The sequence below is a fragment of the Myzus persicae genome, unplaced genomic scaffold (assembly GCF_001856785.1).
Source record: "Myzus persicae strain clone G006 unplaced genomic scaffold, MPER_G0061.0, whole genome shotgun sequence".
NCBI classification, from domain to species: domain Eukaryota; kingdom Metazoa; phylum Arthropoda; class Insecta; order Hemiptera; family Aphididae; genus Myzus; species Myzus persicae.
In genome coordinates, this window is record NW_019101674.1 from 1,084,740 (window position 1) to 1,110,008 (window position 25,269).

At 32.0% G+C, this 25,269-nt stretch overlaps 1 protein-coding gene across 9 annotated transcripts in view; it reads left to right on the forward strand.

The window, feature by feature from the left end:
• LOC111030074 (potassium voltage-gated channel protein eag-like) overlaps window positions 1–25,269 on the forward strand; it is a 227,644-nt gene that overhangs the window by 138,875 nt on the left and 63,500 nt on the right. For all 9 annotated transcript variants that reach the window (XM_022309402.1, XM_022309399.1, XM_022309407.1 and 6 more), the window contains one exon: window positions 2,432–3,605. In XM_022309402.1, the coding sequence (XP_022165094.1) occupies window positions 3,527–3,605 (79 nt within the window). In that variant the 5' untranslated portion in view covers window positions 2,432–3,526. The remainder of the gene's footprint in view (window positions 1–2,431; window positions 3,606–25,269) is intronic.

Genomic DNA, 25,269 nt, shown 5'->3' on the forward strand with positions numbered 1-25,269 from the left:
GCGCGACATATTTTCTATTTACCCACCGTGTGGCATAATTCCACGTACATGTCCCCAGCCCCACATAAACAAAAATGTTGACATTTTTTTCAAGTCATCATATTTTAGCAGTCGATTAGCATTGATTTGCAAGATTATTTTTAATCATAAAACAAAAACATAAAAAACATGTGTCTCCAGCCATGTACGTCATAATTTTTTTGTCCTCTACATCGTATGCGTTATAAGTAAAATAATTAACAATATTGGATGCGTTTCAATAACGAAAAATGTGTATAATTTACAAAAAACATTTCGGCACAAGATATGACGGAAGGGGGCCGTGGATTCAACCCTGCAGGTGATTTTGAAATAATAGTACCTAACAATAATTACGCACGGAAAGTTCAACAGTCGTCCGTCCTACTTGTGTAATAGCTGTTTGGAGACGTTTTCCGCTATCAGTAGAACGCCGAGACTCGACAAACGCATATTATTATACCCACCCGTAATGTTTTTCTCGCCACGAATCGGGCTCAGGCACAGTAACGATATTATGTGCGTGCGCGTTTATATAGGGGCCTACCTTTTATCAGCGTTAAGCACACTCTCGTCCGCACTCGTCGCCCACCCTGCTCATAAATGCCTCGTGAACTGCACCCACCCAGCGGGCTCTGTATTAAATACATATTATTATTATTATTATTATTCGTCGAGTCTGTTCCGTTTGATTTAGACCGAAACGTAAAATGCTCGCACACACACACACACACACACACACACACACACACACACGAACTAACTGGCGTTTTGTCGTAGACCTCAAAAGAACTATACGTAACTGTTACCTATGTGGTATAAAATATCGTATCCGAATGATTATTATCTCGTAGTCACTGTATACTCACGTCATAGGTGCATCATAATTTAAGAGGGAAATATTATGTGCACATACATAATATAGTGTTCACCTAAATAATTGGTGTTGAGATGTTAAATAACGTTTACCAAAAATCTCAAAATGAGTTCCAAAGCTATAAATAAACTTACTTTATTGAGCCAATATTAATATTTTAGAAAATAAAATGAAAGTAGGTATAAAAAAGAAATGTAAATAAAAAAGTTCACGTCATTATCATGTACACATTTTAACATTATTTTTAACTTATTACTTTACTATGGGCTATAATAAATCGCTAATAATCAATACCTTTTAAGTAATTAAATTAGAAATAATAAAATTTTTTTTAATTAATCATTTATACGTTTGACGCTTTTGAAAAAAAAAAACAATCATTATTCACATTAAGCCAATTCAAACTATTTAACAATTGAGTAGACGGACGCAAATAACATAAGATCGGACATAAACAAATAAATTGATTTAGTTTTAATTATTTATTATACGAATCATTTTAATATTTTTGGAATATTTTGAAACGAGTGTAATTATAACTCTTAGTTTATAGCTCTCATGACGCAGAGGATATTTTTGTCCTCTCCCAATTTCAAATTTCTATCTCTACTACTTTACACGGTGTTATACATATAATAATGATACATATAATATGTTATACATATTATTTTACACGATAGGAGTTTGTGTGTGGGTGCACACGTGAACCTTGTATACTGCAATTCACATGGAGTTACGTGTCCCAGTGTTATTTAAAAGAGGGGTGGGTGTGACCCCCTTTTAATTTTTACGACCGGCGAGAAAACACGTACAACGCACAGAAATTTAAAAAAAAAAAACAAATTAAAAGGGTGTTGTTCGAGCCCAGAAAACCGTTAAATGATATGTGGGTAAACCACGTTCATATCCATATAATATATGTTTCTATGACATAGTGAAGACCAGCTTTTATATTCATCGACGGTACGAACATTGGAAGTAATATACGCCTGATTTGTATGATGTTTCAGCGAAAAATTTCATTTAAAAATTGTCAATGCTGTTTTCATATAATACATAGTATAAACAAAAAAATATTTTTGCATTAATATTATATAGTATGATATGATTTCGACTGTTATGTTTTTCTTATTGATTTTAAGTCATTATTATTACTCTATAAACCAAAAGTATACAATCGTCATTTCAAATAACTGTAACGTTTGTTCGCACTTGAGGTATACAGTGACGCCTCAAGTGACGATATAGCGAAAGATAAAATTCACATTAAGCATGTCATGGGTTTCAACTAGTTTTCCTTTCAACTACTTCTACATGAAGCGATACACGCCAAGTGGTAAACTAGTGTACGAGTGTAGTTCATGTCTCCCGAAAATCAATATGCCTACCAATGATTTAGTTCACTGCAGAGGGTCTCTCCCAACACGCCATACATAATCGTCGACAGTATCCTCTACACTTTGTAGATCGACCTCTGCGTATCCCTTACAATATCGTTTTTTCAGAGACTAATCAGATGGATTTTTTTTGTTCTAGGAACTCGCCAGAATAAGGCTCCCGATCAGCCCCGAGTCCATGCTGTCCGCCGTCGCCGTTGCTGCGACCTTCGACGACAGCTGTGCACCACCCGAGAAACTAGACGACACTGTACGCCGTCAACGTCGCCGAGGACGCCGACCTACCTCCACCGCCTCCAAAGCAGCACACGCCGCTCGCCAGTGCCGCCGTCGTCTGACGACGATCCGACCGAACCAGGTAGCCGGGCACAGATGAAACCGTCATCGCGGTTGCAACCGTCGTCTCCACCGTCGCCATCGACAGCCGCCTCCGGCTCGATCGTCGACCACGAACGGCTCGAAAAACACCTGGTCCAAGAGCACAGGGAGTCGTCACCGTCCTAGTTCACGTCGACCGCTCGACGGGGGGGTGGAGGGCTCTTCGATGTACGTGCGATCCGCCATTACCGCAGCAGCAGCAGTCGCCACTACCACCGCCACCGACCGCACTGACGACCGGCGTCGATTATGAAGAAACACAAACGCGAACACTTGGATTGCGGCTGACGACGATAACTGAACTGCGGTCCCGGGGACACACACACTCGCCACACACACACACATACCTCAGACCATACACATACACACACCCACACACATACCCGATCCACCCACACTCACACACTCAGACATATACACATGCCCACACAGGATACCACGAACGCAATCACTACGTAGCTGCAGCTGTACATCACAATTATACCGCTGTATGACAATAAGAATAAAAACGTCATCAAGCGCCTCTCACCCCTCGTCCACTCCAATTCGTTGTTCGAATTGCTCACACCTCTGTGTCATCGATACGTGATTTTTGTAGATAAATAATATTATTCCAATAATAATAATTATAATAATATACGGTCGATGTGATAATAATCTTATGTTTTTGTTCGAGACCGCGACGCGCAAATTGTGATCGTCCGATACCCGGCGATACCACGGTAACCGTCGTTTTCGTAATAACCGTCCGCGTCGTCGTGCGCGAGTTTCATTTTGTCCGCCAATATGGCCGAAACGACACACTCGAGCAAACATAGCTAACAGCCTACTTCTGGGTAACAAAGGTGCACCCATTATGCCAGGGGGCCGACGAGGTCTGGTCGCCCCTCAAAACACGTTCTTGGAAAACATCATCCGGAGATCGAGCTCCCAACGTAAGTACACACACGCACACCAATTTTGTTACTTATATTATATAATAATAATTATTATTGTATACCTATCGTAAGATGAGTTTAGGTATGAAAAATGTTATGATTTAAGATTTGTTGGATATTATTTAATGCGCATACATCATATCGTCGTAGTTATCAGGGGTTGGTAGGTCAATACATTTTTTTTTTTTTTTGAGTTAGTGAGATCGAATAAACTTATGACTTAGTAGTTAGCACACAATACATTTATGTCTAAAAAGAAAATTTAATACGAGGAAAAACTTTAACTCGAATCAGTCAAAATAAAGTTTGTTAATTTATTTTTTATTATTATCCCCTGGGTCATACTCACACGTCATATTATAGTGATTGTGTAATATTAAAATATTTTAAACAATAACTAAACATTTTAACGAAACTCCATCCTGCTATCTCATCTTGTTTGGACATTACATGTATGATTTTAGAGTTAGTCAATCACTATGGTTTAAACGAATTTTAATATTATATTATACTGCAGCGTAGTTATTAAAATATATGTATAAATATATATATGTATACATATACTAATATTAGTAAAAAATAAAAATTACGGTTATTATAGGGATAAGTGCGTGTTATCATAAACATGAATATATTTTAACTGATTGTTTAGCATATTAATAATTGTTGGGAGAAGTGAAGTTATTACAATGGGTCTGTATAGGTTGGTGAATTGAAAAAAAAAATAATAACTTTCAACTATTCAATGCCCATTTTTGATAACAAAATGTAGATAACCATGGAATCAACCCACTATTAATTTGGTGTTATCATCGGAGACTATCGATTTGTTCATTCCGTTACGATGGTTTCGGTCTATGATATACCTATGCCTTAGTATTTAATGTATTACGATAATAAATTGAAAACATAAGATCGAAAAACGTCTGGGGAAGGAAAATATCTTCCTTTATCAACGAAGACTTAGTATTGAACGAATTTTCGATTGACCGGCGTATTTACCCATAGACGTTTTCCATAAAGTTTCGTACCCGGAAAACGTTTCGATCGCCCACCCGACGAATACGGTTATAACAATATAATATGAATAATTTAATGTCATCATCGTCGGTTTAATTTCTCTGGCCGTATTAGAACGGTTATCCTGATTAAAATTGATAATATTATTATACACGTCATAGCTACGGGGACACACAACAATGTAATGTAACAGTTTTTTGTAAAAATAAACAAGTTTAACATTAATCCAAATAAATAATGATATAATGTTAAATATAAATTTAATTATTTTTGGTTAATTTACATAAATGACTCGCATAAAATATTTTTACATCATACTATGGTCATATCTCAAACGACTGGTATTCGAATATTTTATAACTTTAATTTTAATAGAAATTATTAATCAAACAAATAATCCTAACAATTCCACTCGAAATATATTTTGAAATTCGAAGTGTACAAGAACTGTTTATTATAGATTGCAGTTATTTGTAACGTTATTAACCATTATACAAGACGTGATGAGATCGATCTAGAAAAATACATTTTATATGAGATAAGCATTGTCGTAGATAAGTAGTAATAAATACTTAATTAGATATTTGTCTTACAGTGATAAATATATGGGTAATACTATAATTATAGGAATATAATTGGCTAAGCAATAATAATAGTCTGTTTCTACATTTTAATAAATCAACTATCATTCACTACTCACTGTCTGAACAAACTTTACCACCCATACACGATATAAAAATCCATAAATCGAATTGTTATACAATAGAATGTTGTGATTGTAAATCGGTTAGCATTGTCAAAAATTGAAGGTACTTTGGCATCGAAATGTGCTCTGATGTGTAATGGATAAACCAGATTACATTCGTCTCAAATAAACGAATAAAGATGATATACATAATGGAAGGACTACGTGAGATATTACCTTTCAAAGGTATCAGAACCATATACCTAACGCTATTTGAATCAATAATATCCTATGGCATAATTGGATGGGGTGGTGCCTATAACAATGTTCTTCTACTGCTGTAAAAATGAAAAAAACACTGTACTAGGGTTGCAAATAAAAAAAAATTGGAAATATCCAACCGAAAAACTATTCGAAGACTTCAATGTCCTAGACATAGAGCTTTTGTACCTAAAAACAACCACCAGATATCTGAAAAAACATAATTAGTTGAATTTTATAAACCACGGAGTTAAAGCCAAATATGCAGCTGTTAGTTTTCTTTAGACTAGCCCACAAAAACTAGCTGTCAAAAAGTTTTCTATTTTCTGGGGACGCAGATACTTAACTTAATGCCCAGTGATATGGGTTTCGTGCAGATACCAATTTAAAAAAAAAATTTCTCTCTTTCTTCGATATGAATATGATGTGTCTAAAACTTGTACGTAACATATTAAACAACGCTGTTACTGAAATTATTTATGTAATTCATAATGAAAAACTACTTATTTATCTTTATATAAAAATGCAATTTATGCCTATATCAATAAGAATTATTAGTAAACTAAAATAACTCTGGGTTTCCACAAGAATTTTTCTTAGTAAGGCCCAGTAATCATTCGATATTAAATAAAAAAATTAAAATAAAAAATACTGTAACAATATTATTTACGGTAGACGTTTGAAATATCAAAACAATCGAAAACAATAATATTATTATCATAATCATAAAATTATAAAATATCGTAAGTACCGACGCTGGGTGTGTACCTCAAATTTCGAAATAATTCCTCTCATAACATTTATGCTGTTTATGAATAGTTAGCTTATATTTAATTTAAGTAAATGTTGTTAGTAGCTATGATGATATTTTTCATTTTAAGGGTATACAGGGAATCATTATTTATTACACCCATTACCCTCGATAAATATTCTTTAACAACTTTTATATGATAATGATTTATAGTAAATATTCCATAGTTTACTTTATAACTAATAAACAATTAATCAAAAATATATTATCAACAAAAAATAACATAAGCAATTAAAATGTATTAATAATAATGAGGCGTATTTATTACTTATTATATATTTATAATACATTTATGTCAATAATTAAAAAAATCACTTTTTAAGTATGAACTATTCATATACTTCAATAATAGCGCATGGATATCATATTCATTCAATACCCATAAATCTAGTGACTTAAATCTTGAGTTGGGATGTGAAATAACCAAACCATGATGTCATTGAATTCCAAAAATAGATGACAGTCGAACAAAATAGTATTCATTAATGTTATCAGTCCCGAGGTATATTATAACAATACAAACATAAAGATTTCACTGAGTAGAAAAGCTCAACTGATAAAATTGCATTATCTTATCACTTGGGACTTAATAAACACAAACACACTGACTGGGGGTTAATAAATTAATGTGTCGCATTGAACTAAGCCTTGATTAAATACCTATGTGATTACCGAGGGGTATGTAGTGGATCAAAATTTGCTCATTGTGTAATTCGTGATAATGAGACCAACTGAAAAATAGGGGAGGCGGGGTGTTTCGACTCCAACAGGTTATCCATTGAAATATTATCCTCCTGCATATTATACGTCATGATAATATTATATTTGGTATGTGAGTGTAGCAAACAACCGGCAACCAGTCACACATTCACATTTTCCAATCATTAGTAATCTCAACGCTTGTTCCCACCGTGGCAATTACGGTATTTCCGGCATTTACCACAACCAACCCGAGTTCAGATATTGTGTACCATCGAAAAACTTCTTCAAGAGTGTGCAGATAGATATAATTGTAATAACTTCATTTCTTCTAATTATCAAATTAAACAAAAATTAAATTAAGAAATGCGTATTTAATATTTATCCAGTGTCCGTGCATTTTTCGATGATATCCAGTGTCCGTGCATTTTTCGATGAGTTACGATGTTTCAACTAGTTGTTGAAATATTTTTATCATTTTTTTATTTTTTATGGCTAAATATTTCATAATAATATAGCGTATTTGAATACACGAGTTGATCTTATAATTGTTTTTTTTTCAATTAATCGAATTTGATTCATATTATATTATGCTTAAGCAAATTCAAACAGTTAGTATTTAAATTATTTTACAGCCCTACAACGTTATAATGTGGCTTGGTGAGGAGCGGTCATACGCTCAATCTGCGGCAACGCTTTGAGTGTACGTACCGGCCGTCGTTGCTAGCATTCGGATGGGTGACCATCCGGGTTTTTAGCAACACATCCTTGCCTCATATACAAACGTGTTCCAACCAACCGTCCCTACCCCACACAGTACCATGCTAATGACCTAAGTAGCTGAAACCTTAATCCAAAAAAAAAAAAAAAACGTTATAATATCGGTGTTTTTTTTTATCGACATTTGAACGTTATAAAAAATTATTGTTTTTAGTCAGAATTTTTTTTTAAATTTATTATTGTTATGTTTTTGTGTAATTAGTTATTATTACTAATATTACCAACTAGTATCTCATTACCACTAATAATATTATCGGCCATATCGACAATTTCATACAATATTGTGTAGTCTGTTTTTTTGCGACATGACAATATCGAAAATGCACAAATTTTTTATTTCTTATTAATGCTAGTCACGGCACATTTTTTAAATATCTTTAACTTGAGCAAAATAAAAATAGATTTGGAATAAATTGTTGTTTTAAAAATAATAGGTCCTACTTTTTCCAAAATATTTATGGCACTAGCAAGTGTACTTACAAATAAGCCATTGGACACTACTAAATGCTTATTTGATATTATTTTTCATTATGTTACTATAATTAAATTATTATTTTTTATACTTATCGCTTACAACTGTGACTACATGTTGTATGCTTAATGATATATTATCATTAAAAAAACACACATAATAATGCATCTTCACTTCAGTTTCAAGTAAAATAAAGTATGACAACTCTGAAGGTATTTAAAATATTATGAAGGTATATTTTTAATTAGCAACATACGAGTATACAACTTAAACTGCGACAACTATTTGTGATTTCGAAAAAACCGTACTTCACGAGAAAAAAAATAACACAAATTTCAAAAACAGAAGGTACAACTTATCCATTTATCTTGTCCACCACAGCATTGACCTACAGCTACAATATTATTTTGTGAAATGACCCGATATTCGATATAACAATAATATGATTACACTTTAATATTAACTGTTCGTATTGTGAGTTTACACTTCCAAATCATTTATCGTCACTTGCATCATAAACACAAAAAATGTTAATCAAAACAACGGACGATGGCACGACATCGATATTATTCCTGTGTAATGATCGAGAAAATAAAACGTACCATTTATAATCTAGTAAAAAATAAAAACTGAAAACAGTGAACGCCCTTTCGTGTTTTAATTTTGTTCAGTCAATTAGATACATAATATTCTAATTATTTGTCATCTACAACTCGAACAAATTAACTGCTCAATATATTATCACTGATAATTAAAATATTGATCTGTAAAGCACTTTGGATAATAGCATAATATCAAATTTTAAAAATTCTAAGGATGGCGTGTTTGTCTTGAAGTTGAAAAAATGGGTCAGAGTTATTGTTAATGAATTATGTGTGATCGAATAAACAGTTTATGATATCTTTCTCGTAGTGTGTTCACAAAAATATCAATTTTGAGAGTTCAACTAGAAAAGGCTTGAACCTTGGGCTTAGGATAATAATATTAGTTGTATTGAGTTTCCGAAGTTTGGGGAAATTAGCGTTCTACACCGAAATATAGATTCCAGTGTCAAGACACACACATGTAATCGTCGTTAATGGTACGATAATTGTTCACTGGAAGCTCAACAACTTTGAAAATGTACATTTTTTAGAAACTAAGGTTTTCGTTATGGGGGTAAATACAGTTATTTTTGCCAGTGTTAATCCAGTACCCTGCAGTGTGGGGTAGTTGTTGGTGGGGTGTAGTTGATTTAGCAGAGGTAGTAGTTTATCTTATTATATCATATTTATTGTGCACGTCTGTTGAAGGGGATGTAAATAAATTGAAGGATTCCGAACGGTTTCAATATTTGACACGGTTAAGCCTAGAGCTACGCGTGCTGATATTCTACCGGAAATTTCCGTCTCAGTCGAACGCTATCAGTTTTTCCGTCTTTCCGATTCCCGTGTTCGAATTCCCCGCATCGCATTCACCTTCCCCCCTCCGGACCCTTGAGCGGCTGTTTATTTTTCCTCCTTGGATGGGATAAAAACATAAGCTCCTTGCTCATATTTGGTTCCTGTTTTTTTTTTCTCAAATATTTGTTTTATCTTTAACTCGACCCCTTAGTTCCGGTTGGATCAAATGGAAGAAGCACGTCGAGTATACGAGATCCATGAACCGTTATATGCAAATGAATTAATATAGTAAATCTTTATCGAACTCTTTCCCCAACCGTTACCTGGCAAGAGAATGCTGTATTAAAAACATTTCGTTTAATGTACCTACAAATCTTTATAAATAAACAAGGACAATCTCGTTTTGTTTTAAATATTGCTTTATGTTTGTAAAAATCGAAAGACTATAACACAATTTTCGACGTACATCGATAAACATAGTATTATTAATTTATTTTACTAAACGTGAAATAGTGAGGGGTAAAAAAGGATTCCATCTAACTTCCTTCTTGCATAAATATACCTGAATTATAACATTATATAATTAATGTATTCATAATGATCAATAATATACTATAAAATGCGAATGATTCAACGAGGAAACATCATCGCTTTGTTTCATTGAATACCTTTAACAACAAATGTAAAATAAAAATTTCTGAAAATATAAATAATGCATTTATGTAAGAAAAAGATAAAAGAAAATAGTTGTTGGATAGCGGTAAGATTTAATTTTCTTTTTTTTAAATGTAAAAATATTCAAAGTTGGAATTTAATTTGTTCTTTTTGATTTAATAAAAAAATCTAAAATATTCATTAAAAATTGAAAAATTCCATACATAATATTATACAATATTAAAGTAATTAAAAAAAAAATACGTCTCGGTTAAACGACCTAGTATATTTCTTGATCAGCCAATAAAAATGTGCATGATAATAATATAAACATCAGCACTAATTATGACACATCATAGATTGTAACCACTTAACTCACTCACTTCGGCCCACCACAACAATGCCGTTCTATTACATAGCTAAACTCGTCATAAACGAGCGTTAGGGGCTTAATCTTTGCTTACGGCGGACGATTTTAATTAAACCTTGAGCGCTTTTGTGAACTTATATAATAGGATGACGATGATGACGATGACGTCGATGATGTCAGTGGTTAGGTTTTAACCAATCCACAAGATACCTCTTGTGAGGTGAACCTCGCAATTACACGCCATTCACGGTAGGTCTACTGAAACAAAAAAAAAAAAAAATAACAATTACAAAAGCTATAACGAGAGGTGGTGGCACCTACGAGAAATATTTGAACGGTACAGCAACGTGTAATGCATGGTGTATTCAAAAAATAATAATATTTCAAGAAAGTACTTTATATATTTTATTAAGCATTCAAATGTTAGACGAGTGAGTGTAGCGGACAAACATTTTATGAGACACTCTGTGTCCCTCAATTCCATTATACTCATTTATACTTTTAATACTTATCACTTATAACTTATAAGTTATAACATAATGTTTCGACAAAACAAATATTTATTTAAAAACAAAACTTGTATGTTAACTTTCCACGGACAATTTTTAACTTAGCTATAATACTAAGCATAGCAACAAGTCTTGGTCACTTATTTTACGTGCACTTTACGACTGAAGTGCATTTTCGCAAATGCACTTCGAAGAAATAGCCTTTGAAGCGGGGTGTAGCTAAATTGCCTATCCGAAGCGCCGTGTTACCAAATTAATTTACAGTGATCGGAACATTATTGAAATAATAATTATTATTGAAACGAGACACTTATTATGTTTCGTGTTGATACACAGCGCAAGTCAAGCATGACTCACGATATTGTATATTATGTGTGGTACGATAAACACAAAAAATAAGTACTATACTTTTTTTAGAACACAAACGTCTGATGGTTAGTAGTATGTCATTATATTGAGCTACATTATTAAAACGCATATATTATGTATATAATATTATAACGAGAGTACGCTTGGAAAACTAAAATAAAGCGAACCGAATCGAAAGGATGTTACAGTATAAAGCAGTGCTCGCAATATAATAGCACCTAATACTACCCAAAGTACCTACGTAATACCGTTTTATTAGCCGACGTACAATATTATAAAAGTGAATCATCGCATTATGGTTGAATACATTTCCCTTATTGAGCAATTGAGAACAATTTTTCTCAAAAATTATAATAATGTTATAGAAACAATCCGAACCACGCAGTTAAGTACTTTTTGTAATATAAATATAATGGATAAATTATTAATTTTTATTATTATTTTTCCAAATTGATAACTATTTTCAATACATAATATTATTCTCAGTCTCAACTGTATTCAAACCTATAATAATGTTTTTTTTTTGACCGTCGCTGCATTATTACTATTTCAATATACATATTTTTTTTTTGTTCAAATTAGAAATTCGTAACTTTACAACTATTGCTGTGGTGTCCGTTTGACGAAAGTCGTGTATGTTATCTAAGAAACTCGACTAGTGTTTATTTGGACTCAATACGATATTATTATGTGTCTGTTTGACGGATCAAGGTTGATGTTATCGTTCTGCCAATATTATTATATTAGTATACAACTAATATTTTTCGTTTTTTTTTTCAAATCTGACTCTTTTCTAGACTTGTGGTTGTAACGCACACAGTATATTATGTTATGATAACGATTTTTCACACGTAAAAAATAAGAATGAATGGATCGTCCGCAATGAACCGATAGTTACAAGATATATACGTCGTTTAATCAATGCAACTATTACGGGTAATTTGTAAAATATACGCACAGATATTGTGGTGCTATTACCATCACGAATACGTCTTACCAGTAGTTCAGGAACCCATTTTGTGTGAAGTGAAATATCGATATCAACGAAATCGTTTTTATATTTACAACTCATCGCTGTGTAGAATAACAAATGTATGATACATTACAGGTTGTAGAATTCGCTATAGTTTCAAACATTTTTCGTGCACTGTGAATCGGAAAAACCGGTATATTCGGTCAAGTTTGGCAGAGGTGCTTTTGTATTCTATGATCGTACAATAGATATTTTTATAACAAAAATTTTTTTTTTAATCGAAATAATGAGTCATTTTTTGGGAATTTTTTTTCAACAATCATTAATCATTTTAAAACAAAATTAAATTTTAAACTGTTTTAAAGCTTTTGAATACTATTTGAATGATAACATAAATTATTAATTTCATAATCCCAAGTGCAATATTTTTCTGAGTGTTTTAACTTTAAACGTATTAAAATTCAATGTCAAACTAATAGTTAATTTTTATAAGTAGCTTAAGTTTGAATTAGTGAAATAGAAAGACACAAGGAACCTTTAAAAGTGCAGTGTTACTCCACTCAATCATTTCAGTCATAGACCATAGTCATAGTGGTATCACAATGAAACCACTTTTTTTCTCAACATTGATTTTGCAAATAAGTAATTTTATTATTCTAATCAAATAACTACGACGTTTTGTAATCATATTTTGATTTGTCTAAATACTTCAAAACAAAGCACACTATTGTTGATAACACCAATTTAATTAAAAAGGAAGTATAATCAAATTATTATACACTATTTAAGTTATCTAAATGTATTTTTAACTTAATTTTACTAGGTTTTCAGGTGATTTTTTTTTTTGTATCTAAGTAAGTTGTTATGTTAAATTTTGTGGTATCTGTGGATTTACTTATTTTTTGGTTTCTTGATCTGCCTTTTGATTTCCTTCGATGTTGTTGTCTCCAGAAACTCAGATAAGATCTTATCATCTCATTTAAACATTTTAACCTTCATATTTCCTTACGATACATTTTGACAGAAAAACCAACGGAAACTTTCTTATAACTAACTACACTTGTTTTAATACTTATCGATAGTAAGAATTCGTATTGAAAAGTACAGTTATCTAACATTTGCACATTATAGGTACGAACCGAACTCATGGTAAGATATTATTTCGTTGCAGAATTGCATTTTATACGTATTTACATGCACGCATTAAAATACTATATTATACCCGAATATTAATGAGGTTTATTAATATATTGGTTTTTCATTTAAAAAAACATAGTTTGTATGTGAGGTAAACAACATAAATGAAAAAATAACAATGTATTCCTTAATTAAATACTGAACGATCGTTTTCTTTAATCTATATTAATACAAAATTATGGTTTTAAGCATTCGTAATTTTTTTTTTGTTTATTTTTTTTTCCTTTAAATTATAACTATAGTAATATTTTTATCTTTGTTATAATTGTATAATTGTTCGGACGTCCATTTCGTGCATATATAGTATTCATGATTTTCCGCTATCGCGTATTGGCCAAGTGCTTTCACGAGCCTCATAACTTGAAACCTTTTACAAAGGATAAGTGTATGCCATCAATTGAGATTTAAACGAGCCATTATTATGTACCTTTGAACGCATTATTATACCTACGTGTAGATATGATAATATAATACTGTTGTGGTAGATTAATAAAACATCATTGTTTATCGTGGGTATAAGTTTATTTATCATAAACAAGAGTATATTATATTTATTTGAACGTCGATTAGGATTGATTAAATAAATATCATTACACTTGTTGTTTTAATTACACTGTTAATAAAATAAAACACGTTTTTTAAAAAAAAAATTATAGAGCATAATATAACAGTGTTTCTTTATCAAATTATATCTACATTTTGTTTTTTTTTTTTAACGAGAGGGTAATTTTTATATAATTCAATTTATGCACTTTAAAATTCAGCGAAGGTGACAAATTAAAAAAAAAAAATTAGAAACTCGAAACTACGTTAGCCAATTTATTATTTCTATCAAATAGTAAAAATAAATATAGAAACATTTATTTACTGTTCAATTATGTTTGAACATAATAAAATTCAATAGACATTGTTCTGAGAAATTATGCCATTATTTATTATATGAATATTTTATCATTGATTTTTTACATTTCAGATCAACTTTTCAGTACTAATGTTATACTTTTTTTTTCTTATAAATAGTATTGGTCATATAATAAATCATACTATATTTTATAAAAAAGCAGTGTGCACGTACTGAAAATTGTTTAAATTAATAATTTGTCCAAAATATGTTTGTTTGTTGGTTTGTTATAAAAATTCACTGAAAATCAATTTAAACATAACAAATTATGACAGACATATTTTAGTGTCACAGAGAGGCAAAAAGCATCAAATTTTGGACACCTGTACTAAAAGTTTTCTGCTGGCTGTCTGGCACTATACAAAACTTGTGACATTTTAAAAAATACGAATTAATTTAAACAGGGCCTTGTACTCTAGGTCCAACAGAACACCCTCCTTTGGGAGGCCCTGGTCATAGATTATGGTATGTAATTTACAAAATATGTCCTAAAACGTTGTCGTGTGATCTAATATAAATTAAATAAATTTAATAGAATTATGCTGTACTATTATCATTTATGACTGCAGCACACCACGCGTGTACTATGTTTATCGTATTTGCGTTTTGTTAGCGCAATGGTATCAAAATATAATTATTATTTCCGTGCAGGTAGCATACACACTCACACACAAACACACACGTTTTATTATACTATAGTATCTTATACGAGTGCTGGCGGTATTTCGCACGGGTTTCTTATCTATGCAGAGGAGAATTTAATTACGATTTGACGTGAATGCGTTTTCGCCCGATGATAATTTAGTCGCTTAATGTGGAAACATGCTCACGTATATATATATAGCGCTCTCGAGCTCCGAGATTATATCGATAAATTCGAACACTTACGCGAATCATATATGCGTATAACGACGTCGTGTGCGGTTAAGTTTGAGGCGAACGAAGAGCTTAGAGAAAAATATGGAAAAATACGATTTGCCATGAACATAACGAACGTCGTGTCTCGCGAGTAAAGTTTCCGAAACGGAGACAAAAAAAAAAATAATTTCTTTTTTCACCTCCAAAAGGATAATCAGCTGCCGGCAACCGTTGGCGGTCGAGATGCGGCTTAGCTACCCTGTACTCTCGACCCCATCGACGTCGGCGGCCATGACAATCATATAGGTATATAATATAATATGTAGGTCAAGACTGAATTATTACGCGTTTACCTCGCGCACGCACTTAAGCGCACCACTGACGTACGTGTACGCATACATCATCGGCGAGACCGTTTTCACGCGAAAGTCACCTCCGGGACCACGCCATTCACCCCGTTTCGAACCAACCCTTACGCCGTGTGTGTACAGCCCTCTCCGTTTTTGAAACGGCGCTTTTCCAGCAGACTTGTCTTGAGAAATGTCCCCTAGACAGTGAGGGAAACAGGGACGGGAAGGGAAAGCTTCAGCTAGGGAAAGACCAAAGTCCCGTGTAGAGAAGGAAACCGGTAAATCCAGTTATTGTCAAACGTAAAGAACCCCGTGAGGCGGCGATGTGTGTACAGGGTGGTTACTTCATCGTCATCGAGGCCATCAATATTCTGTATTCGTGATTTATCATAAGAAGAGTATTTCAAAGTCGTATATTATATTTTATAACTGCTGACATTTTAAAAATCAAATTTGTTTTAGTGTTTGTCCAATATTAATATGTTTAAAAGTTGTCAGTAGGACAAGTCAGTGAAGACAATATGATAAATCTAAACTTGTTTTTAAAATGTTTGTCGCTCAATGAGAGTAATGAAAATATTTTTTTTAGCATAAATTAAAACAGACCATTTAGAAACGTTTGAAACGAGGAATCGTAGTGTTTCCCAAGTCGGGTTCGCTTTATGAATAAAATATCACCCTGTATACATCACTGCATAGTCACCAGCTCACCAGCTCCGTGGTCACCAGATCTCGATCTCGAGAGTTATCCCGTGTAATGTGCGTAAAATAATAGATTATTATTTCTAGTGGCGTCTGGTGGAAATCGCCTGCGATTACGCACATTATAATATTGTTATTATTATTATAAACACGGAATATCACAATATTATTGTATCGTATCGGACGAATGAATATGTCAAGAATCACTCGGCGCGATCAGATTACGAGTCACGACAAGGTTTTAGATTTTCGGTTGAGCGGACGATTTTCAATAATACGGCTGCGGTAAAACGATCTGTGATCGGTTGGTTTTAGACGGACTACGATAAATCGACATCGGTGAGGTCTGTTTGAATAAAATATGTGATTTATATAAAATTTTTACTCCGATGTAGGTAGTGGATTTGGCGATCGGTCTAGCAAATTGTTAAGTCTCCTAGATAGATACACCATGCACGTGATTATTTACATAGATCTAAAAATATGATATATTTCAATCGAATTGAAACCGTGTCAATCTTATTAAAACAGTGTTGTTTCTTTTCAAAAAAATATGACAAAAGCGTCTTCTTGTTACTACGCGGAAAATAAATCAGATCAATGTCGCCAGCTAATTTAGCATATGACATAAATATTATTTTCGTCTGTCTTAAATCTCAATATGATAATACATATCTAAAACCAATATGTTTAAGTTATCCAGATTAAAAAAAAAAAAAACGTATCTATAATATGATTGTATGTCATAAAGTATATTTTGAGATTAAAATGTTAAAACTACCAAGATAATCAAGACACATTCAAATTAAATCTACACTTATCATAATATATATAGTTTCGCCATTCGATGACCATTCTATATTTGCCCCAAGTCAATAGTGTAATATTATAATTATTGCTGCACATATTGTAATGCTTGTTGTAAATATTAGACTAGAAAATAAATAAATCACAATTGCCACTGACCATGAATTGTACGAAAATGGTACTGAAATCTGATGTATGAATTCTGCATTTTTTTTTTTTTTGACTAATTAGTAAGACCATTCTACATATTATGAATAACAATAGTATTTTCCTCCCAAAACAATTTTTGTTTTCACATTAAAGTGTCCAAAACGACTAATTATAGACATCCACATTCTACAATATTTACTGACGACATAGGACTAGGTGCCTGGGAAAATAATAAAAATATTGTAACAACATGATGATATATCAATATTATAAAATGGTTTATAATAATCGAGTGTGCCCAAAATAAACGATTTTTAAGTTATATATTTTAAGTTTATAAATTATAGTCAAGAATATTTTAATTTATCTTATTTTTTATCAGTATCGAATTATTATTTCATCACACATTACTCGTTATTACTGTACAGAGTTAATAAAATAAAAAACCTAATGATCGTGCGATAACAATTTCTCGAGTGTTCGGCTATTTAACAATGCACTACCTCTATCGTTCGTTTCAAGTGTTATAATAATATATAATATTACATTTTATTATTACGCTCTCGTTCGAGGTGTTCGTTTTTATTTTCTCGCGATAATGGTGCAATTCACTTGTGCACAGTCCCTACCAGAGCCGCTTGTTTTCCATCAAACGCCATTGACGAGATTATAAAAGTTTAACGGATATTTTCCCCATAATCGCATTACTTTTATTCAACTTTTGATTAATTCAATTCAATTAAAACAATACGGGCGGCCGTGTCGGACAAATACCGATTAATAAACATTTTTCCTTTTAGCGATTAATATAGGAGCAGGGGAAAAAACGAAACGAAACAACAACGATCCGAATCCGTAATTATTGCACGTTTCACAAGTCAAATCAATAACAAATGAAAAGCAATTATAATAATTATGCAACCCGGTCTCACAGATTATAAAATAATATATACCTCCGTGGTTCGATATCATCTCGTCTTATTCGAGCTATACAAAAATGCTAATTATTGCCTTTCGAACTTTCGAATATTATAATTTAACGTTGCACCCGCCACCACCGTCGCGGTTATAATATTTTGCCAGACTTTCAGGTTCTGTATTGCACGCTTTGAAATTAATTTATAATACATAATGTACTATATTATTATGATTCTATCGTTTAAGCAATTTGTTATTTGGACATTATTTTTAGAAAGACCAAATATAATGATATGCTACAATTTACAATATATATTTATTTAGTTTTCAAACTTTTAAAAAATCGTATGGCAATAATTAAACAAGAACACAAAGTATAAAAACACTCTCATGTATACTCATTATTTACTGTGTATTATCGTAAATGTAAAAATAAACTATTTTACAACACCGCACGATCAAGATATCTATCATATTGAATCATGTTTGTGATATTTTTATTGTTATTTTTATAAAAAAAAATGTAGACGTTTTACTATATCTATTTCAACACAATTACCATATTACTAATACACCTATATAAATGTAAAAAATTACTCCCCTCAAATACGCCAATGGGATAAATTTAAGACCAATAAATATTGATGTGGCTTGGAAATTATGGATATTATCATTGGTATAACACAATATTAGGTTTATTCGTACTTTAGACGTTGCGAGAAATCCTCATCTATATATTATACATATAAATAAACAATTATGACGAGTACTGCTCACGTTTGGTGTTTCAACTGTTCACATATTATTCTAATATAAAATTCAATAGATAATAGAATGGCGTACAGGAACTCAAAAATGTATGCAATGCAGTGGGTCGAGGTCTTTCACTAATTCTCTCGTTTGTTATATTATGTTATACATCTATTATTATATACTTATATCTATAAGAGGATAAACTCACTGATTGAGGTGTAAACGCATAGCCTAAACAACCAATGGGTCTAGAGACTTGAAATTTTGGGCAGATGCTTCGTATTATACGACGTAGACGAGCACCAAAAAAGGTTTTCCACCATTCAACTCCCATGCGTATTTTTTATTCGTCCCTTAAGGTGGTGAAACAGAGTTTCCAAATTCGTCTAGAAAATATAAAAAGTTGATTTTTCTCTCCAACGCTGGATGACGAAAGCTATAACTATATGAATATGTGTGTATCTGTAAATCAGTAAATGTAGTACTCATGCAGAAGGCAAACAGCATATTATCTTGATTAATTGCGACTTTCAATCTGGCATTCTGTTACATTTTAAAATATTATTTGTATACATTTTACTGAGCTCTGGCAAACCAAATCACGGGTAACAAAAGTTAGTATATGTATACTGTAACCTCAAATAATATAATATTGTCCAATAAATTCTAGCTTGATAAAGTTGCATGGCCTATCAATTCTAATATTATTATTCGTGTGAAATTTGCAGCGATGCTTTGGTGTAAAAATATAACAGTGATGATTCGAATTACACGAGAATTAATGTTGATGATTAACTGCTTCCAATTAAATATGCCAATCATCATTATATTATGCGAACCGCATTAATAAGAGCACATAAAAGTTCCACACGACTTGAGTTTATTATTATTCATCTATAATATTTTAACGATGATAATAACAACAACAACGGCAACAGCGCGACTGACACCGAAATAAAATATAAATATAAGCTCCTGCTTGGCGAACGAGTTAACGTTTTCAACTTAAAAATAAAACGAATGGGTTTGAAATGCAAATACGAATAATGTATCATTGAAAAAAAAAAATAGATTTCAACGGAAAAACTACCTTGTGGATATCCCGAGGGGGAAACTTAAGGCCTTATCGCTGCCGTGTTTGACCAATCTTGCACACGACGTGAAATCGGAAGCAAAACCGCCATGAACCAAACATAACTAAATGCATATGGTTTCTTGAAAAATTGATATGCTTAAGCGTAAGACTTGCTTCGTGAAGCACAAAAATATGTAGATGCGTGAATTCAGAACTTATAAACAAAAATGTACTCTGTGGTCGGAGTAATTATTGAGTCGCTCTACGTTTTTATTTTTTAAGAAACAACTCGACTTTGTCGGTCTATGTGGTGATAATAATATTATTAAATTGAACGCAACAGGTTGTCACACAATAGTGTGCTACATTAGACCTATTGTGGTGCTACATCGGAGTTGGCACCACATAGATTTAACCATCAGGCAAATAGCGTCAAACAAGTCCCGACAACGTTCTAGTATTATTTCCGACAAGAACCAAGTAAATAGTGCTGTAAGACCGTTTGTGTCGACTTTGATCGTTGTTGTAGTACTTGGTTAAAATGATAAAATTGTGGGTTATACCGGGCATATATAAAATAGCATCTAACGAGTGGCAAACAGTGCAATTTAGGACCATTATCTAAAACGTCGAGCTTCAATGTGGTGCTGCGGTAAAGACTTGTTTGAGATATGTAATTCAAGTACATACTACGTTATGTGCGACACTTCCATTGGCCACATAACTTTGAAAATTACACACAAAATAATATTCAACAACTCAAATATGCTCGTTGCAAGTCCGATCATGATTTATATTGAAACATTTAACGGTGATTTTGCACTTTTAAACACACTTCTGACAATAATATAATATTAATATTGTACTGAATCCTATCGCAAGCCAGACTGAAAAATGACAGATGTCGAGACGTTTTTGTCGTGTTATAGCACGACGAAAATGTTATAAAATATCAAAAAAAAATATCCGCATCGAGAGGCGAATCCGTTTTCTGCTTATAATTCAATGCTCTGGAGACTGTATGCGACGCGGACACGAGTGTACAGCCACTTATAATTATTATTAAAACGTTGCGATGCACCACACTGTTCACAACTACTACAGTGGCATATATTATAATAAATTCATGAAAACCACCAACTCGAATGCGTCACATTACTACGTGTAAGAGTACCTAGAAGAGCTTGAAATGTGCTATATTTATTTTAATACCATAGAATATGTCTTCAAAACACGTAATATAATATAAAATATTACGCCTATATAATGAAATATATAATATGCGTTACACGCGTGGAGCTCGAAATTTATTGCATTCGGATTTTTTTTTTTTAATTTTTTTGATTTTGATCTCGTAAGACTATTTTTTCCAAGCAAACGGATGACTATAAATTCGTTTTGTAAACTTTAAAAGATAATATTGAATATCAATGAGTGTGTTTGCATGATTATATATTTTGATGTTTAATACCTACGATCTGTAATATAATGTAGCTTATTATAATAACGTTATTATGATTTAGTACTACGTGACGTTCGGATAAAAATACCTTAGTCATGAGACCATTTGTCACAAATTAGTGACCTACGGTATGAAATGTTCATATTCCTAAACCATCTTATCATAACTATACGATCAACAACATATATTGTCTTTTGCAGTAAATATTGTTCTTCGATATCGACACCAACCATATTATTACTATATTTGTTTCTGTCAACCACAGACATTTCAGATTGCATGTAAGTTATGTAATATAAAATTTTGATAATACAATTCATGTGGGCCGGAGTTGGTATTTTATTAATATATATTATATTCTATATCACTTAACCTAAATTCATATAATAGTAAGTTATTTTGAGTCTAAAAAATATTTATTTGAGGAGCACTTAAATGAATTATTGAAATATGTGTAGTAATTAATACGAATTCAGTGTCGTAATATGGCTGTGGAACGCAACGAGAATGAACAAAGCGATTTATCTTGAGACTTATCAAAAGGATAATATAATAAATCTTCCATAAAAACTGAAAATACTTCTGTTTGGAAAAGTCGATTCTTGTTTTATCCGGTTCAGTTCTGTTCCAAATGTATTATTTTATGAATACGTATTTATTTACTATTAAAAGTACGAGCAGATAACCTGAAGGTAAACAATCGAAACAAAAGTATCTTAATACAATGAAAAGAAAGAAATCGAAAATAAAAAAAATACTAAATATTTTAGAAGGTAGTGGCAGTATTTAGAAAAAATATTAAAATTGTTCTTCGTTATTGATTCGCATAACCCCTAGTCTAGGAGTCTATGAGAAATTCATAAGTGTCGTAGTTGGTAGAAAAAATGTGTTTTGAAAGTGGAAATTTAAAACAGAAATTTAAAAACCTATTCAGAACTAGAGAGACGGAAAATCTATTGTTTTTAATTGTTAGTAGTTTGCTAAAGAAACCCAAATTAACTTGAACTTACCTGTGATCTAGCGAGGACAATGTTCAACTTTTAAGAGATAAAATTACAGGAGACTAGTCATGCGGTAGTAGTTGATATATTTTTAATATTATATATTTATAAGAAGACAGTTTACAGCTTACATGACGTGTAAAGAATTTATGCAGTACGCAGGTACCATCTGCTCTACAAGATTACTATTTTTGATACTACGTTGATCCCACAGTACATAATATGTATACAACTACACGTGTTTTCTGAACATTTTACGATATGAAAACCACTGGTATCTTATGAAAAAAAAAAACAACGGAAGAACTCGATCAGAAGAAATACGTAAAACTGCAATAAATAAATAACGTTTAAAAATCATCATGAGAATACGATATAAGATAATATTTTATTGCGGGTGTAATATATGTTTGTTTTCGATTTCAAGTCGACCTACTTTTGACGTCATATTATATCGAAAATATTACTAGCGTCAAATGGGAAAACAAACAAGTAGAAAAATGTATGTGGGTACGAATATCAACAACAACAACAACAACAACAACAACAACAACGACGACAAAAAAAAGAAAAGAAAACCGTTGTGTTCCGGACGAAAAGTTTCGACTGGCGTACGAGTTCGTTGTATTTTATAGTTTTGCACTCGCATTCGCGTAGCATAATACTACAATGCAAACGATGCGAGTATAAATAGTTTATGCGACAGTCATTTAACATAAAACACACATTATTATAAGTCATTTAAGGGTATCTGCGTCATTGGGTCGGGCAAAACTGTATAGTTATGCGACCGCACTTTGACGTCATCGATGCGTCTTCGCTCATGTCATGATAACGGCTTGAGGACTTGAGACACAAATCTTGAAAAGTCGCAAACTCAGAAATCAAGAAATGTATTATGTGAATCTCATTCGATGTCTTCGAATGCTGGACTCGGTGTAGAAAATAATATTGTTAGGCCGTTACAGAGCAAAATATAATACAGAATTTGACATATTTGCATAATCGAATTGCCCGGTGGTAATATCTTTGATACTCCGATTACACATTAACTGAAAATTATGTTAAGGGACAATAGTCAATAAATGTAGACATTTATTTTATACTTTAATTGTGTGTGCATCTTAACGCCCGATCGAATGGTACCGCTGTCGTGGATTTATAATTGTTATCGTAGTATTTTAAAAAGCGAAAAGGTACAAGTCAAAAATATTTTATGCAAAAGGGCACAAGTCCTTTAATCGTTTTATTTTTATTATATTAAATTAATATGTGTACGTTATTTTTATTTTATACCTATCATTACAACAGCTTACAATCTATGTACATGCCAAAAAAACATAGGAGTATACTGCAATTATAAAGAAAAAAACAAATTGAATTGACTGGAAATTAATAACTTAAAGGTTATTTGCGTCTCCTGAAAGCCAACTACAATAAATTAACCAACCTTCCTTTACATAAAAAAACTGGCTATCATGACGTGATGGCTACACCTAATCGTCTTAATATAACCTAACCCCGGACGGTCATCTCATTTGAAAATTATCATCGTTTATATTATTATTATAATACCGAGATTGATACGTATGCCATGTATTTTACATTTTCAATATAGAGATAATGCAGACATCATAAGTGATAACAACTTCAGAGATTTCTGAGATAAAAATATCTGATCATTGTGTATAGATTACTCTCTATAGTTACTGTAGACAATTTTTTTTTACCAAAGACTAATTTTCGATTCATATTGACGCCATTATTGATAGTACTAGTCGCAGCTATTTGTATCAAAATAGCATTATTTAATTTAATTGTTTCTGAAATCCAAACATCCGAACGTGAATTACTTAATAATTATTACGACGAACAGTATCGTTAATTCTAAAGTCAAAAATATTTAAATTTTAGATTTCTAAGAACATTTTAAAATAGTGTTTATTGTTATCGTCATTATAAGCCATACTACGTAACAATTTATCCATGTGTGGGTATTATTGTTTGTGTTACAACTCTTGAGGTGTCACGAATAATAACAATGTTCTAATTATTATTTACTGTCAACAATATATAATTTATACTTTATTTTGAATGAATGGCTACAATAATTCAATAATATTTTAACACATTTTATTATGTCATATTTGATATTTGATTTCCTTTATTATCAACTAACCAAGTTGTTAAAGTTATTATGGTTATTCAAAAATATAATTGTTTTGCAAATATTGCACCGTTGTAATAATAATACGCCCACGGGCAACACCTTTGTTGCATAGAATACGGCAGCTAAAACTTTGTTTTATTAATTTAAAAAAAAATATTATATGGCAATAATAAATAATAATAACGATGATAAAACGGTTCGGTTTCCGGAGTCTTGACCCAGACGCGTTTTTATATATCCGCTATAGATTATCGTTGTATCAATATTATAACAGAATGTGAGATACGTTTCTGATGAAGCGGAAAGCTCTCCGAAATGAATACTAATAATAA